Genomic DNA, 17,887 nt, shown 5'->3' on the forward strand with positions numbered 1-17,887 from the left:
TAGATAAAAGTGAATCAGGTTGGACATAGTCCTTGTCCCACATGGGGCTCACAGTTTAAGTCATTGAATCCTCACTTTACAAATGAGGAACCTGAAGCACGGAAAAGTGAAGTGACTTGCCCAAAATCACACAAGAGGCAACCAGCAGAGCCTGGATTAGAAACCGGGTCCTCTGACTCCCGGGGCCATGCTCTTTCCACTGGGCCACGCTGTTCCCCTAATGAAAGCACTGCAGCTTCAGCAGTTGCCAGAACCAATCCAAATTAGCTAGCCAAATCTCCCAACCCCAAATTCCCACAGAAGTCTTCTCTTGCCTGCACTGCTCTTAATCCACTTAACAAAGCTCCACTCCTCAGCCATTAGCTGTCCAGTTCTCCAGATCCAGCATTCACATAACCTGCATTGTGAATTTTGGCCTGTCAGAACATCAGCAGGGACATTAAGCAGCCCTTTCACTTCTCTTAACCATTACTGTAACTGCTCTGGCCTGCTCCTCACCAAGATCATCTTTCTGGGAAACTGTATTATTTGACGTTAGCAGGTGTGTGTACTTCAGTGACTATATAAGGAACTTTTAATAACAATAATGATGGCATTTATTAAGCACTTACTATATGCAAAGTACTGTTCTAAGCACTGGGGAGCTTACAAGGTAACCAGGTTGTCCCACGGGGGGCTCACAGTCTTAATCCCCATTTTACAGATGAGGGAACTGAGGCCCAGAGAAGTTAACTGACTTGCCCAAAGTCACATAGCTGACAACTTGGCAGAGCTGGGATTTGAACCCATGACCTCTGACTCCAAAGTCCGTGCTCTTTTCCATTGAGCCATGCTGCTTCTCTATGTTTTAATGTTTCTCTATGTCTCTATGTAAGTGTCTCTATCTGTGTTTGTATAGTTGACTCTGTGTGTGTGTGTGTGTGTGTGTGTGTGTGTGTGTGTGTGTGTGTATATATATACACACAGCAACTCTATGGTACACTGGTGTGAAGGGGAAGGCAGTTAACTTTACCCATTCCATCCAGACTTCATCCTTCCCATTCCGGACATTCCTGTTTAGATAGGGCAGCCAAAATTGGGGGAACTGTTCTATCTAGGTAGCTTTAGATTCCATGGAAGACACTGGTGTCTGAAAATATGTAATGGAAAAAATAATTGACTAATTTGCACATACCCTTCAGCTAACGGAATGGGGGGTCATATAGGAAGGAAGATGGATGCCAATATGGGCATGAATCTCCCTCCCTGCAAAGTGAAGGCAGGCAATGGGAAAGTGGGGAATAAAACATGGGAGGGCAGCTGAAATCTTCATGCAAGCCCAATTCTCAAGGTCCTAGCTCCAAGTCTGAGACTCCCCACTTGGTTCTGCAAGTTCAAACTTGTGCAAGCTCTGGGCCCAGGAATCCAGAACCTTCCAGGTGATGGCAGCGGTTGAAATTAGTCTAACGGTCATGACCAAGACCCCGGCCCAAGCACGGCCAACTTACCTACAGCAGCACCATCACCACCACTGCACCTGAGAAGAAGTGACTGCAGTAGCCCTGGGTAAACTGTGCTGTCCTGGGGGTGGCATGGAAAGAAGCAGACTCTCTCTCTTACCTTTCCTCTACTCCCAGTGTTGCTTCGCTTCCTGCAGCCTGTCCTTTCCTTCATCCCCTCTCAACTTTTATTCCTTTTCCAATTCCCCCCCCCTCCTTTCCCTCCTCTATCCGGCCCCACCCCCACTCCATTCATCTTACTCCTCTGGGAGTTCGAATTTAGGGTTGTGGGTGACTTGAGAGAGGCACGGTAATCAGATTTCTGCGAGACTTCTTTGTGTTACCATGCCAAACTTCGGGGAGGCAGGGCTGTGGCAGGAAGAAAAGGGATCCACCTTTCCACTAAGTATTTGCATACCGTATGCTCTAGCTCATTCAGCCCCTTGAGGACCTGGATACAACACTTCCAATTTTAAAAACAGGTGCAAGTATACACAAGTTGCATGACAAATGATTGAAAAACAAGTGAACTCAAATAATTGAAAAGTCAGATCATCGAAGGTGACAAAACCCCCAAGGTGATATTTTCTGCTACATCCTCCATGACATTTTTCAATCACTGGCTTTCTAACATTTTCTTATCTTCCCTTCCTCCCAGTCTGGGAGGAGCTTTCAGCCCCAGGACTGAATCAGACTTCCAAGGAAGCCTCCTAGGATGCAAGAGGGAGCAAGGTGCCAGGGATACATGAGGAAAAACAGCTTTTCCACCTCAATGATGCACGCTCAAGGACCTTCCCCCAGATCTAGAGGCCTTTTTCAGCTAGAGACCTCCACGGAAGAAATGGATGGGCTCAGACAGTATGGAAATGGAGGTTGTAGAGAGAGAAGTATGGAAATAGATCCAGGGACTTCTCACCAAACATATAAATCGCTATAACTAAACAGTAATTCAATTGAGGTTCCCAGAGGACACCATTTCCATTTCTGCCACTGGCCAAAGAGAAGTGAATAGGAGAAAACTACAAAATTATTTGGCAGAGGAACAAATAAAATCAAGCATTAAGGAGGGAAGAGTAGATTGAATGAATATCACAAGTGACAAGTTTCTGGATTTGTCAAATGATACCTGTTATTTAAGACTATATTCTTTAAAAATAAATCTGTGGCTGACCCTCCTGATACAATTAGAAAAGCTTCATAAATCAGGTTTCAAAAATTTAATGTTTCTCATTTCCTTCAGCTCTGATCAGTTCAAGGTCACCTAGTGGAAAGAGCACAAAACCAGCCCTAGGTTCTAGTCCCAGCTCTGCCACTTGCCAGCTGTGTGACCTTGAACAAATGACTGTGTTTCGGTTTCCTCATCTGTAAAACAAGGATAAAATATCCATTCTCTCTCCATATTAGACTTTAAGTCCTATGAGGAGAGGGGCTGGATCCCATTTGATTTTCTTGTACCTACCCCAGTGCTGAGCACAGAGCAAGGGATTAATAGATACCGTCATTATTAAGTAGTTTAGACTTTAGGATGGTAACTTTTACCAATTTACATTAAATTGATGAAACTAACTATTCACATACATAACTCAGTCCAATCCACTAAAAAACAAAAAGTACCATTAAAAGCAGACCAAGGAAGTAAGAATAGTAATTTCCAATAATGGCTGTAATTTTCAGGTGGACCTCTAATTGCCAATTTGGTTAAGAGTTGATTGGTAGTGGGGCAGAAGATGAGTGAGGAAAAAACACCAGTGATTTAACCTCTAGTATTCCCCTAAAGACAAACATTTGTCACCTTGACAGCAAGGTGAAAGGTTTGCAGCTAGCATGCTTATAACAGGGCTATCCTGTTTCTCTTCACCCTGGGGACTTCTGATTTCTGGATGGGCATTAGCTGACCAGATGATGCTGATGAGGCCAAGACCTAGTAAACTCACAAGCTTCCAACTGAAATGTTGCTTTGGAAAAAGGCCCTGAAGGTTTCACATTTTCTGATGTTCTTACAGACATTTGACTTTAGGCAAGAGTAGACAACCTTATAAATTATCAACTAAACACTCATTGTCAAGGGTTATTAACAGCATGGTTCACATTACTAATAGTTAACAGTCTGTCATGATACAGATATCCTGGGTATGATATTTCTATTTCCAATATAAACCTCTAATTTCCAGGGCTTATAACTCTAATGTAAAAATTTGCTGCAGGCTGAAACTCGGCGTAAAAATGAGTCTGATTTTTATTCTTGATGAATACACATAACTCCAATTAGCATTAATGTGATTACGCCCATGCATCAAAAGAGTTATAGGACCCCCATCTTAGCCTAAGAGCAAAATTGCCCACACTGTTTTCAAAAGTAAAATCACAAGGGCTGTTTAGAAGTTAAGGATGTTTCAGACACTGAAGCTGTTCATTTCAGAGGCACTTTAGTACTCATGTGACGTTAGGAATTACAGGCATTTCTGAGCTCCTTTGATTAATGGAATTTTAAAAGCGATTAGCCCATGATTTAAACTTATACTTTCACTTTGAAAAATATCTAAGGATAAATGGCAAATTCAATGTTTTTTTTTTTATAAAAAAGATCATCACTCCCAGTGCTTTCCCATTCCTTTTGAATATTTATACAGCACCCAATCATTTTGGCCTTTAGGCACTTGATTGAAAGCAAGAACAGAATTCTTTGGAAAATAGTATAAGGCTTTCCCGGACAGTATAATCAAACACCTGCATCAAGGAAAGGGAGCAGGAAAAAGTAGAGGATGGACAAGGGAGAGGGTATTCAAATTGGTCAGAGGGGCCAGGGGAGGGCCACTGAAGGAGAGCCAAGTGGGGCTATTTAGTCTTCAGTTAAAGAGACCTTATAACATGCTTTTAGTATCTATACTGTGTCTCAAATAATGCCCTGAACTAATCTGTTCTTCCTGGGAGTCTCTGGGTCTTGAGATAGTCTGGACTTGCCAGTGTTCCTTGGCAGAAAGCCCTGGGTTGATCAATGCCAATGGAAAGAGATAATAACCACATCACTTGACCTTCTATTTACAACTCCTCCTTTCCAGGCAGGGTAAGTGAAATACAGAGAGCAAGCTGAAGCTTTTATGTGGTGTTGTGCCCTTTGGCTCTCAGGTATGGCCACTTATTGCTAGGCCAGTTTTTAGTTTATGGTTATGCCTTGCTGCCTGGGGACTCAGTGATATTTCTGCTCCAAGAATATGTGTGTGTGTGTGTGTGTGTGTGTGTGTCCGTGTGTCCGCTCATGTATGTGTATTGGTGTAAGAAATGTATATGAAAGTTATTTGACAGAAACCCCAAAAGTCTCTTCTACCCTCCCACCAAGGAGCCTGACTTCGTAGTAAGACATACTGTAAGAACAGTTTACAGCAGTCACCCTATCATCACTTAATTTTTGTCCATGGTGCCTGAACACTTCAAAGAACATTTTAAAACACTGGTATGCTTTTAATGCATTAGTTAGCATGCCAAGGCTAATTTTCCCTCTTGCCAAACCATCACCACAAAATAGTAATCAGTTCAATAGGGTAAGAAGTTGTTTCTCAAAACTTATCAAAGAAGCCAGAGAAACAACTTGTTTTCAGTTGGGGAGCAGGGAGGGGGAAGGTAGGGAGGAGGGTGTCTTTCTTTTTTTAAATGCTAGTTGCTAAGCGCTTACTAAGCACCAGGTATAGTACTAAATGATGGGGTAGACAGAAGCAGCATGGCATAGTGGATAGAGCACAAGCCTGGGAGTCAGAAGGTCATGGGTTCTAATCCCAGCTCCACCACTTGTCTGCTGTGTGACCTTGAGCAAGTCACTTCACTTCTCTGTGCCACAGTTCCCTCATCTGTAAAATGGGGATTGAGACTACGAGCCCCTTGTGGGACAGGGACTGTGTCAACCTCATTTGCTTGTATCCACCCCAGCTTGCTACAGTGCCTGGCACACAGTAAGCGCTTAACAAATATCACAATTATTATTTTTGTTATTATTGCAAGCTAATCAGGTTGGACACAGTCCATGTCCCTCATGGGGCTCAACGTCTTAAAGCCCATTTTACAGATGAGGTAACTGAATCACAGAGAAGTTAAATGACTTGTTCATGGTCATGCATCAGACAAGTGGCAGAGCTGGGATTAGTACTCGGGACCTCTGACTGTGCTCTTTCCACTAGGTCATGCTGCTTCTCAAACTTCTAGCAATGAATTGCTATCTAGCACTAGAAAAGTCCTGAAGAGCACAAACTCAAATTTTGCAGTTTTAAGCGATTATATCAACTAGGATTAAAATCTGATACTTCTTAAATTCCTATTTTAGGACTACATTAGTCTTCTACTTTGTTCCATCATCACATAACATACCACATCATGAATTTAACTATTAAAAATCTTCATGCATATTACTGTGAGTTACACAATGACAAGACTAATAGGTTCCAATATAGAGCACTAATACTGAGTTATTATTAATAATTGAACTACCCAAGAGAATCTAATCATCATTACCTGTACTATTTGTTGAGTACATACTGCTTGCTGTGCACTGTATTAGGTGCTTGGAATGATATAATGAAAGAAGAAGATGGGATCCTGCAGAAATGGAATACTACACTAGAGATGGGAAAAGTCCCAAAGGACAATACTGTACTAAAATGGAAGTATCTTTCATTGAAACTCACCAACCTTAAAATGCACATGTCAACCCTTCCAGTTGATGGGCAAGACATGTGGTTTTATTTTTTTTGAAGGCCACATTTTTTAAAAGGTGCAAATTACTAATAAGTTATTTTTAAAATGATGAGTGATCTATTATTATTATTAAGTAGGTCAAAAGGAAACAAAATTAAGATAGCTCTATTCTCCAGTTCCTTGCAGTTTTAGTGGTTGGGCTCCTGGGTGGGCAAAGACTTTAGTGAAACATTAGAAGGGAGAAAAGGCAGGAAAGGGAGAGATAGAGGTAAATATGACAGGTGTGTACATATGTGGGTACACAAATACACAGACACACACACTCATCCTTATACACTTAGGCCCCTTCAGCCTCTTTCTTCGTTAAGCTTCTACTTAGGTTGGCTTCACTAAGCAAAGTTAGGCAGATAGGTGAGAAGAACAGAGGCTCTCAAGTCTTGCACCCAGAACTGCAGTATCTATTTTTCCCCCAACTTTGGTTCTTGCCAGAGAAGAGCTTTGGCTAGTGAGTCAAGTGATGTACAATCCTCAGTGTACCTCCCCACCGGAGAAGGTGGTCTGGGGTATCCTGGGCTCTCAGCCCTGGGCCATCACTGGCCCTGAGCCTGGACTTCAACCAAATAGATGCACTGGCCATTATTTATATAGATGTAAACCCTCTTTTACAAATGTGTTGGCTAAGCTTCAGAGATTTTTCCTGACACGGCCCTTCTTTAAAGCTAAAAGGGAATGGCTAATGGAATATGTGCAAATATTCATGTTAAAAGCATGAAAGCGACAATGAACTCAACCTATTAATTTTTTTAAAGAGAATTTTTTTTAGCATTCATTTGGAACCAATTCATTGGGGAGAAAACTGACAAATGTAAATCCACTGAAACAATACTCAATAACAATTTCCAGCTCCATGTTGAAAAAAAGAAAATGGTTGAAAACACTTTTTGTGAAACATTCTTAAAGAAATGGATCTCTCTGGGTTCTAAAACAAATCCCAACATAAATAACAGTTGAAACATAGAAACCATGTAACTAATACAGAGTATCATATTTGTATGAGAGCTGCTTATAAAATATAAAATCATATATTTAAACTTTATTTGAAAAGCCACATGTCAGAATAATAAGAACAATTGTGGTATTAAGCATTTACTACATGCCAAGCACTATACCAAGAGCTGGAGTAGATACAAGATAATCAGGTCAAACACGGTCCCTGTCCCACATAGGGCTCACATTCTAAGTAGGAAGGAGATGAGGAATTAAGTCTCCCCTTTAAAGTTGAAGAAACTGAGGCCCAGAGAAATTAAGTAATTTTCCCAAGGTTACACAGCAGGCAGGTAGCAGAGGTGGGATTAGAATACAGATCCCTTGTTTCCCAGGCCTATGTTCTTTCCACTAGACCAAGATACTTCCCAGAATAATGGAAATGTTCAGAAAATCAATCTGGTAGAGCTGCCACAAAGCCGCCACAAAGGGTGAAATATTTTCTAGAAAAACATTTTCAACCACATAAAATTTGATGACAAAAGAAAACTGAATAGAACTGTCAGAGGCGTACTAAGGCTCTATTGTATAGTACAACAACAGTGCCATAAAGGAGGGCATTTTGTTCTGTTTCCTTTAGGGCAGAGAATGTGACCGCTAATGATGTTGTATTATCCCAAGCACTGAGTACAGGGCTCTGCACATAGTAAGTGCTCAATAAATTCCATTGATGATTAAAAAGGGGAGAAACTGCAATTAGAGGTTTGGGGTCCAGAAAATGAAAGTTGAGATACCATTAAGTTCAACTGATGGACTCATAGCACAGTACAGTCATCTCTGACAAACTGATTTCTTCTAATCTATATGGATGTGTTAATTTGGTATGTACGTTAATCTGCTAAAACTTCAGGGTAATATAATAATAGTCAACAATATACAGGCCTTCCTTCCAGATGATACCATGGCCATGATTCTCTGTAAACCCTCATCATACCATACCCTGTTCTATCTTCTCTGTGCCACTAGATTTCAGTTTTCTGGATAAAACTCATGTCTCTCATACTACCATATAAATTATTTGACACTTTAGTCCTGTTCATAAAGTAAATAGTATATAATTGCACCCTCATTGTGGGCGGGGAAACACACCTACCACACCCTAACAACAGTAAACTTTTGTTGTTGTCAACATAAATGTCGGGAATGGAGAAGCAGTGTGGCGTAGAGGACAGAGCATGGGCCTGCGAGTTACAACCTGGCTTCTAATCTCGGCTCCACCACTTGTCTGCGGGGTGACCTTGAACAAGTTATTTAACTTCTCTGTCCCTTACCTCATCTGTAAAATGGGGATTAAGATTGCAAGCTGTATGTCATGGTATAGTGTCCCTCCGCACATCCGCCAAGCTAGCTCTCTTCCTCCCTTCAAAGCCCTAGTGAGAGCTCACCTCCTCCAGGAGGCCTTCCCAGACTGAGCCCCCTCCTTCCTTTCCCCCTCCTCCCCCGCCCCATCCTCCCGCCTTACCTCCTTCCCCTCCCCACAGCACCTGTATATATGTATATATGTTTGTACGCATTTATTACTCTATTTATTTATTTATTTTATTTGTAGATATTTATTCTATTTATTTTATTTTGTTAATATGTTTGGTTTTGTTCCCTGTCTCCCCCTTCTAGACCGTAAGCCCACTGTTGGGTAGGGACCATCTCTATATGTTACCAACTTGTACTTCCCAAGCGCTTAGTACAGTGCTCTGCACACAGTAAGTACGCAATAAATACGATTGAATGAATGAATCAATGAATAAAGCACAGGCCCGGGAGTCAGAAGGTCATGGGTTCTAATCCTAGCTCCGCCACTTGTCTGCTGTGGGACCTTGGGCAAGTCACTTCACTTCTCTGTGCCTCAGTCACCTCATCTGTAAAATGGGGACTGAGACTTTGAGCCCCATGTGGGATGGGGACTGTGTCCAACCCAATTTACTTGTATCCACCCCAGTACAGGGCCTGGCACATAGTTAAGTACTTAAAAAAATACCACAATTATTATTACTATTATTATTATGTGGGAAATGTACATTGTCCAACTTCATTAGCTTGTATCTATCCTAATGTTTAGTAGTACAGTGCCTGACTCATAGTAAGTACTAAAAAAAAAATAAGAAAACGAATATAAGACACTAGAGAATGTAATGGAGAAAATGCCAAAGTCCCACGAAAGTAACAATCAGAGGCAAAGCTCTAGGAAAGAGGTTATTTGGCTTTGCCTGATTCGGTCACCAAAGCGACTGACTTAAAGATGCAGATAACTGACAGACACCTTAGGTGGGGGGAAACATGACTGGAAGGCTATTTTTTTCCACCCAGAAGCCGCTGACTCCATAGAGTTCGTCTTGAATGGCTGTTTAGGGTTTCAGAGCAATACTGGAGCTTTCTCACTTAGCTCAATTTTATTTCTCCCAGCTAATAGGCACAAGTCACTTCCTATTTAAGATCACCCAATTCTCCAACAGTGTGGGTGTTGCATTCTTATAAATTCCAGCATTAAGGAAAATTTGCATTGTAATAATAATGGCATTTATTAAGCACTTACTATGTGCAAAGCACTGTAAAGTGTCCATCTGTCCATCTGCCCCCCACCATGCATGTGTGCACGCACACACACACACAATGCACACACACACTTTTCTTCTGACACCCCGCAGTAGTCTGAAAGGCTTATGCTGCTGGATAAAAGCTTTCCAATTCCCCAACCGCATTCTAGTCAAAATGCAGGGTGAAAACATATGTTCTGGTAGAACTGAGTATATGATAGGTAACTGGGACAAGAAGCACCTAAAGTCCCTGCTTATCAGAAGTGCCTGGAAGAATCTAGCATGATGAACATAGTCTGCAGATGCAAAAGGAGAAAGGCTGTCATTGTTAGGCTAACTATTAAGGGAAAATCCATTCAATTTTCCTATTTTAAATCCTTTTCATAAATCCAATTATATGTCTTTTCTTGTGCTATCTTCCCTTCTCCTTTATTCCCTGATGAAAAGGGCTAAACACTTTACAGCTTAATGGAAAACTTGACCCAAATTCTCCAGATCATAATCGTATTTCCATAATTTTCTTGTTTACACATATTTATATATTTAAAGCAATAGTTTGTCCAGAGTCCCAAGTAGTATCCTGCCTCTGACTTACCAGAGTCAGATAGAGGGGGCCGGTAATATGACGCTTTTATAACACAAACTGCATTAGATTTCCTTTGCTGTTATATCATGTTGCAAGCTCATATCTTTCTGACTGTTCATTATCACTCTAATCCCTTTTGCTATAACTGCTTTCCAAGTGCTTCCAATTCCTATCAAATATCTGTGTTTGGATTCATTTTTCACAAAAGCATTAGGTTGCATCTGTTCACTTTGTGGTTTCCTGTCGATATTTCTAACCTTTCTAGGTCCTTTTCTATCATTTCTCTTTTCTCCATCCCTACTTGGCAATACAATACCAACTATGCAATAAACTTCAAGTTATTTAGTTCCCCAAATTATTAAAGGAGATCCTGATTAAGAAGACCTAACAACCCCCCAAAATAACTCACTAGTCCAGTGCTTCTTCACACTCATTATTTGTGTTTGTCAATCAGTCTATAGTGGTCATATATCCAGGATTTTTTTTTCCATTTGAAATGTCTTAGATATTTAAATCTTTATTAAAAATGTGATGTTATTTTATAGCTCTTGTAAGCCTTTCACTTTCTAGTCTGGTAATTCTATTATGAAAAAAAGGCCATTAACCTAGTCTTGCATGATTTGTTCTCTCTGCTCCTGGGTCCATGATCCTCTGGATATTTGCATATCATTTCTGTTAATATTTCTTATTTACTGGTAATATTTGCAAATTAGGTTACTAGAGATCAAACCTAAATAGTAATTACCCAATCATTCTTCTATGCTCGTCCCCATTTCACACTTCAAATGAATATAATTTTATTTGAAGTAATTATATTAATGTCATATGCAATGCACTGAAATAGCGACATCATTTTTTTTGCAATCAAGAACACTGATTCTATTTTTTTAGATAGCATCATGCCTCTGTGCAGAAGTATTGGTAAGGCTGCAAACCTAGACATGCATATGAAAACATTCTATATATGTGAAAAGAATGAGTTAGGGGTCACTTGGTGGGAGTTGTTACAACTGTCAATCAATCTACAGTGGTCAGATTCTAGGATATGACCACATTCTTTAGTGACGTTAGAATCAAGTGAGGTGCTTTACACTCTTTATTCTATTTTTCATATAATTCCATATGGCATACCACGTGATATTCATTATTACTATTATTGATCACAATTCTCCCAGAATTTTAGGTTTAATGGGTTGGGATATGAGGTGAAGGAGGGAACTGACGTGTGTGCGTATGATGTCCGACGCCAGGTTGAGGGCTTAAAATCAATCATATATATTGAGTGATTACTGTGTGACGAGCACTGGGCTAAGCACTTGAGAGAGTCAATACAACAGATTTAGCAGATACGTTCCCTGCCAACAGTCTACTCCTTAGTAGTAAGTTAGACACATTTGGAGATGCACTAATTCCTTCAGATAATTAAGGAGCTGTTTAACTCAAATTACACATACATTGTGTGTAATCTAAACACTCCACCAGTGTTTGTTTAACTTCAGACAGACTGGGTTCATTATTGCATTACTGCTATTAACACCCCATCACTCTCAGTGTTGAGCAAAGAACTGGAATTTACACAACCCAATGACGTTTTCAAATTTTAGAGTTAAAGTGAATTCCTGCCTTTGCTTTTTAAATGCATCATCAATCAATCAGTCATATTTATTGACTGCTTACCTTGCAGGGCACTGTACTAAGAGCTTGGGAGAGTACAACACAACAATGTAGCAGACACATTCTCTACCCATCTACCCACGATGAGCTTACAGTCATCTTTTAAAAAGACCCTTCTGACTTCCATTTATTGATATGTTCCCATTTCACAGTTCATTTTCTCGAGGCAATGGATGAATACCTTTAAAGATAGCCTAATTTTTGAGCAAAACCCATATTTAAAAGAGATCCACCCAGATGGGCAAATGCAGACTGAAAGTCAGGTTTTCATAGGAATTGCAATAAGAAAAGGTTCTTCTGCTCAGCCTAAGACCATAAGCCCCTTTCTTGATTGTATTAGGGTTTAAACCTGACTCCAACTGATGCAAATAAAATGACATAAACACTAGACTGAAACCGAGAAGCAATGAGGCCCAGTGGATAAAGCCTGGGAGTCAGAAGGACCTGGGATCTAATCCTGCCATGACCATTTATCTGCTGTGTAACTTTGGGCAAGTCACTTAACTTCTCTGTGTCTCAGTTACCTCATCTGCAAATTGGGGATTATAAGTGTCAGTCCCAAGAGTGATATGGACTGCGTCCAACCTGATTAGCTTACATCTACCCCCTGCCTAGTATAGTGTAAGCACATAGTAAGCGCTTAACAAATGCCATTAAAAAACCAAGAACAAAAAACACTCTCAACATTTTATAAGATATTTGTTAATGACACTTTTAACAGCTCCTTGTGCGCAGAGAATATGTCTACCAACTCTTGTACCATACTCTCCCAAGTGCTTAGTACATGTTTTCACACAGTAAGCATGTAATCAATACCACTGATTGATCAAAAAGCCATGTTCTGTTTATTCGAAGAATGCAAATGCAATGTCTCTTAAAAGTGCTGAACATTTACTAAAGTGCTATATATGTTGGACAAAAATCTAAGTATCATCATCATGATTCTAAACAGGGCGACAGAGAAGCACAATTTGGGACTAGGACCGTGTCCAACCTGATTAACTTGTATCTATCCCAGTGCTAAAACTGAGTTTGGCACATAGTAAGTGCTTATTATAAACTTAAAAAGCTAGACATGGAAACAGCAAAGCATGGGCTTCCAGTATTAACTGGAATCCATAGCTTGTAAAAAAAAAAAAAAAAAAAACCTCAGACACCTAATCACATACACCTGAATTAAGAAGACCAGCTTTTAGAAATTTTGAGACCCTCAAAAGTGAAATTTGAAATAGTTTTTCATATGTTACAGAACTTACAATGTTTTCTACATAGATTGGTTTTTGAGAGAATACTACAAATGCACAAAGGCAGGAACTTCATCATTATTAATAATAATAATGTTATTTGTTAGGCACTTACTTTGTGCCAGGCACTGGACTAAGCACTGGGGTGGCTACAAGCCATTTTGGGTTGGGCACAGCCCCTGTCCTACGTGGGGCTCACAGTCTCAATCCCCATTTTCCAGATGAGGAAACTGAGGCACAGAGAAGTGAAGTGACTTACCCAAGGTCACACAGCAGACAAGTGGAGGAACCTCAATTAATATTTACTGAGTGCCCACTAGGTCTTTGCCAGCATAGAAGTTTCTGTAGTGGGTGTGATTCAAAATGAAGACGAGTGAATTCATATGGTCATGCATTTCAGGAAGTCTTTTTACAAATAGCAATGAAAAGATGGTTCATTTATATTTTAGCTGAATGAGTGAATGGTCAGGTGCTGTCTCAGTTCCAGGATATTTGAAAAATGAATAAAAATAAGGATGAAAATACATGGCATTTGTTAATGGGTAATAAAATAACTTCAGTCAATTGGCTACTTCCACAATACTAGATTTCTTTAAATGATAATGAAATCATTGGTAAAAAAAAATCCATCACTATTAAAATTAAAAAGTTGGCTCAGCCTCTACCAAAAATTAGATTTGTTGGTTGCTGGTCATTCCCATAATTTAATCTATGTCACAAATTTGCAAGAAAAATGGACACTGTGACTAATGCATTTCCTTGCTGAACAAGTCCTGACAGGCAGAGTAAAGCATAGGCTGTTAAAATGGAATAGGTGAAAATTCCATATGTTTTTATTAACAGAGACTTTATAATTTAGGATGATTGTATTTTAGATAGGAGTCTTTTTAAAATAAATCTGAAATGAAGTTATCACAATACTTCTCTTACTGAAAAGGTTGCTGTGTTTACCTCAAATACTTCCACACTCTTAGATATAACACAAATACAGGACATTTGCATAAGTACAGCATACGCAGATACGGAGATTTAATTAAAAAGGAAGCCCTTAGTGGAGCTTTTTGTGATGGTATTCATTTAGTGCCTTCTCCCTCAAATAATATTAAAAACTTAGCAATGTGACTGAAAAATTATGTGCGCAGGAGAAGAATAAGTCTGCTCTGGACCCTGGGGCAGGAATTCTGGTTACTTGTCCCCTCCCTCTTACCCCTTACAAGGCACCTTATTGGGTCAGCTATTAAACAAGAAAGTAGTGGGCTAGGGAGCTGTGGGGTGGGGAGTACAAGGAAGGAAAGGTTAAAGCCCAGAATACTCCTGGCACCAGAAATTCTGGGATTGAAATGTACGAATTGAGAGCTACCTAGGCTTCCAATGCTCATGATCCAACCTCCACAATAGTCCGGCATGTTCAAAATCATGCCACATCTGGAGTGGATCTAAGCACCACTCTAGACTTTAAGCTTCTTCTAGGCAGGAATCAGGTCTACCAACTCTGTTGTACTGTACTTTCCCAAGAGTGTAGTACAGTGTTATGCCCACAGTACATCATTACAACTGATTGAAATATCCAGACTTAAAAAGAAGCTCTTCAGAAAACCTCAAATATTTTATCTATACTCCAAGAGCCAGTCCCCTAAGGGCTATTATGATAGACCTGTCCCTAGAAAGGAGTGTAGAGAACAGTGGATATGGGTGTTTTCTACATCCCAGTTTTTTGGAACACACTTTTTTTTTTCCCTAAGATTTTTCAATGCAATGCAGAATGCGCCCAGTAACTTCACTTTACATCTCTCATCACAGTTCTCTGGAAGTAAGAGGTACTATCTCCAGATTGAGCCTTCTGAGCTAGGATTGACCAACTTTTATTTTTTATCCCAAACAGGAATTAAACAGCAGAAGACCAGTACTTTTGGACATTTTGCCAAACCATATCCAAACTAAAGTTATTGCTAATCTTTTCTAAATCCATAAGTTTTTGTTGAGATGCAGTCCCTCTAGACTATAAGCTCACTGTGGGCAGGAAATGTTTCTACCAATTCTCTTGTTCTTACGGTACCAAGCAACTCCACTCCAATTTCAAAAAGGTGCATTGCTCAAATCAAAGATGAAGTCGAAATATTTAATTCTTGGTGGTCTGGTTTGCCAACTTGCAGAGGGGATGTTGGGCAGATAATAGCCACTCTGGCTTTTGATTGCAGAGGTGAATGGAATGAGAATTCCAGATTGAGCACTTGCCTCCCAGTGGATCAACTGCTTTTTTTAAATCTGGAAACAGCTCTCCGTGCCTTGGCTTTCCAAGTTGGGAGATCCTGACGGCTTCCTTTAGGATGAGGAATTCTAACTGACATCTCCCACTAGCTTGAATACCTCTACACTGTACATTCGTTGTGGGCAGGGAATGTGTCTATTATATTGTACTCTCCCAGGCACTGAATACAGTGCTCTGCACACAGTAAGTGCTCAATAAATATGATTGACTAATTGACTTGAATCAGTACAAAGGGCAACATGGCTGCCCCTTCCTCTCTCTTTCTGTAAGGCTGATTGTTGCTTCTACTACTCTATGATACATTGCTTCTGTGTGAGAGTCAGTGTGACTTAGAAGCAAGAGCACAAGCTTGGGAGTCAGAGGTTTAATCCCGGCTCCGCCACTCATCAGTTGTGTGACTTTGGGCAAGTCACTTAACTGCTCTGTGCCTCAGTTACCTCATCTGTAAGATGGGGATTAAGACTGTGGGCCCCACGTGGGACAACCTGATTACCCTGTATCTACCCCAGTGCTTAGAAAAGGGCTTGGCACATAGTAAGCACTTAACAAATACCATCATTATTACTATACTCCCCAAAGCACTTAGTACAGTGCTCTGCATGCAGTAAGGGCTCAATAAATACCATTGATTAATTGATTGATGCAAACAGAAGAAACTGTTTTCAGAGAAATAATTTTGGTTGTCAATATGCAGATATACCATAAGAATATAGAAAATTCCACAGTAGGTCAAACGTTCTGTTTCTGATGGTAGAGACAAAGAAAGAGTGTTTGGAAGAACAATATGACAGTTGTCTTACCCAAGATGATGGTAATAATCCATCCCCAGGGTTAGAGATATACCAATACTCTCTAAGTATCCATTATAAACCTCTGAACCAGGGATTTATACAAATCCCTTTTGTGAACTACTGATATTTTTGGCCTGCAATAAATATCAAGTTAAAAATACCTAAAACACTTTCACAATAGCAAAAAAATGTGATACTGTGTAAACAAACAATAAAGCTAAATTTTCATATCTCAACTTCTAAGTCATATTTCTCCTACAAATTTCCTTAGAACAACTTTCCTCTTACTGGGTCAGGGAATGTTCCTCTTAGGTATTATGATTCAAACAGAAGACTATGAATTTGTGAATATTTATCTAATATTTTGATCATCAAACATCATCCAACTGCTACAATACACATGTATGCAACACAAAGATGTCATTTTAATTCTGGCATACACACTTTGTCATTTACTAAAGCACCCCATTAAGGGCAAAAATTACCTGAGATAATTTGGAAAGACTTATCTGGATTGGACTTTTGCTCATGTCATCTTCAAATTAAATTCTATAAATGCATGGAAAAATGTATTTCAACATTCAAAAACTGAGAAAACTCAGACTGCATCAAAATATGTGGTCTAAATTAAGCTTTCTAATAACTTTTCTTCAGAGTTCAACCTTTTGAACAAAGGTACTGTGAATTTCTAATTCAGTTCTCTGAATTGCCCAATCTTATATTTCAAAAATGTCCCTCCCTTCGGGTGTTTTTATAGTACAATGTGAATCTGTTGAATTTGTGCTACCATTTTTGCAATGTATTTGCATTTATTTTTAAAGCAAAAAGTCTGATAGCTAACCACCCTGAATTTCTAGAATGCTATCAGATTTTATTAAAAACCCATCAAGGGGGAAAACTCAAATCACTTATTATGCTCCACAATTATTGTAAACCAAACTACTTAAATGAGAGGAGATAATGGCATTAGCTTCTCAACTTAAAGCAATCCTCTATGGCATGATTCTAAAATATTCTCTTGGTCTGAAATTTATGTAAATTGAATTCATCTATCATTAGTTATTACCAGCTCAGCTACATAAAAAACAGTTTTCTGAAACAATTAGTTTTTTTAAAGAAACACTGTGTTTTAATTAGACCTGGGATATTATTAAACTCACGATAAATGTGTACAATGCTTTATTTTGCACCCCCAGCTGCCTGCAAATCACAGGAATGTTTAAAAAAACCCATAAACTGAATCTTTCCTTTCCTTTTTTAACAAAATTAATCCAGTAAATAACACCTTCTTAAGACTCCATGATCGAAACACCTGAAGACCACTCACTCACAACAGCTCATAAGTTAATTTCCCCTTAGAAATTTTGAAGCTATGTAGACGTTTTCTATTGTGTGAAACTAATTACCAAATTGCCTGAAGAAATAACTTGACCCTTTATACCTTAAAAGTTGATGAAGTCTTCTGGCAATTATCACAGGAACAACAAAAGGTCAACTTTAGAAGTGTTCCTTTTCATGAGAACACTAAAAACAGCATCTTTATTAATTTGTATGTACTAATTAAACAGAATTTATATTAGCTTTCAG

General features: G+C 39.4%; 1 protein-coding gene across 5 annotated transcripts in view; it reads right to left on the bottom strand.

Moving 5' to 3' along the window:
• SLC10A7 (solute carrier family 10 member 7) overlaps positions 1-17,887 on the bottom strand; it is a 178,102-nt gene that overhangs the window by 98,774 nt on the left and 61,441 nt on the right. Inside the window, exon 6 of one of the 5 annotated variants that reach the window (XM_038755110.1) lies at positions 16,813-16,849. The exons of the other annotated variants lie outside the window; for them this stretch is intronic. Coding sequence (XP_038611038.1) covers positions 16,838-16,849 — 12 coding nt within the window. The 3' untranslated portion in view covers positions 16,813-16,837. Of the gene's footprint in view, positions 1-16,812; positions 16,850-17,887 lie in introns of those variants that run through there. 5 annotated transcript variants of the gene reach the window in all.

Source organism: Tachyglossus aculeatus, chromosome 12 (genome assembly GCF_015852505.1).
Source record: "Tachyglossus aculeatus isolate mTacAcu1 chromosome 12, mTacAcu1.pri, whole genome shotgun sequence".
Lineage (NCBI taxonomy): Eukaryota > Metazoa > Chordata > Mammalia > Monotremata > Tachyglossidae > Tachyglossus > Tachyglossus aculeatus.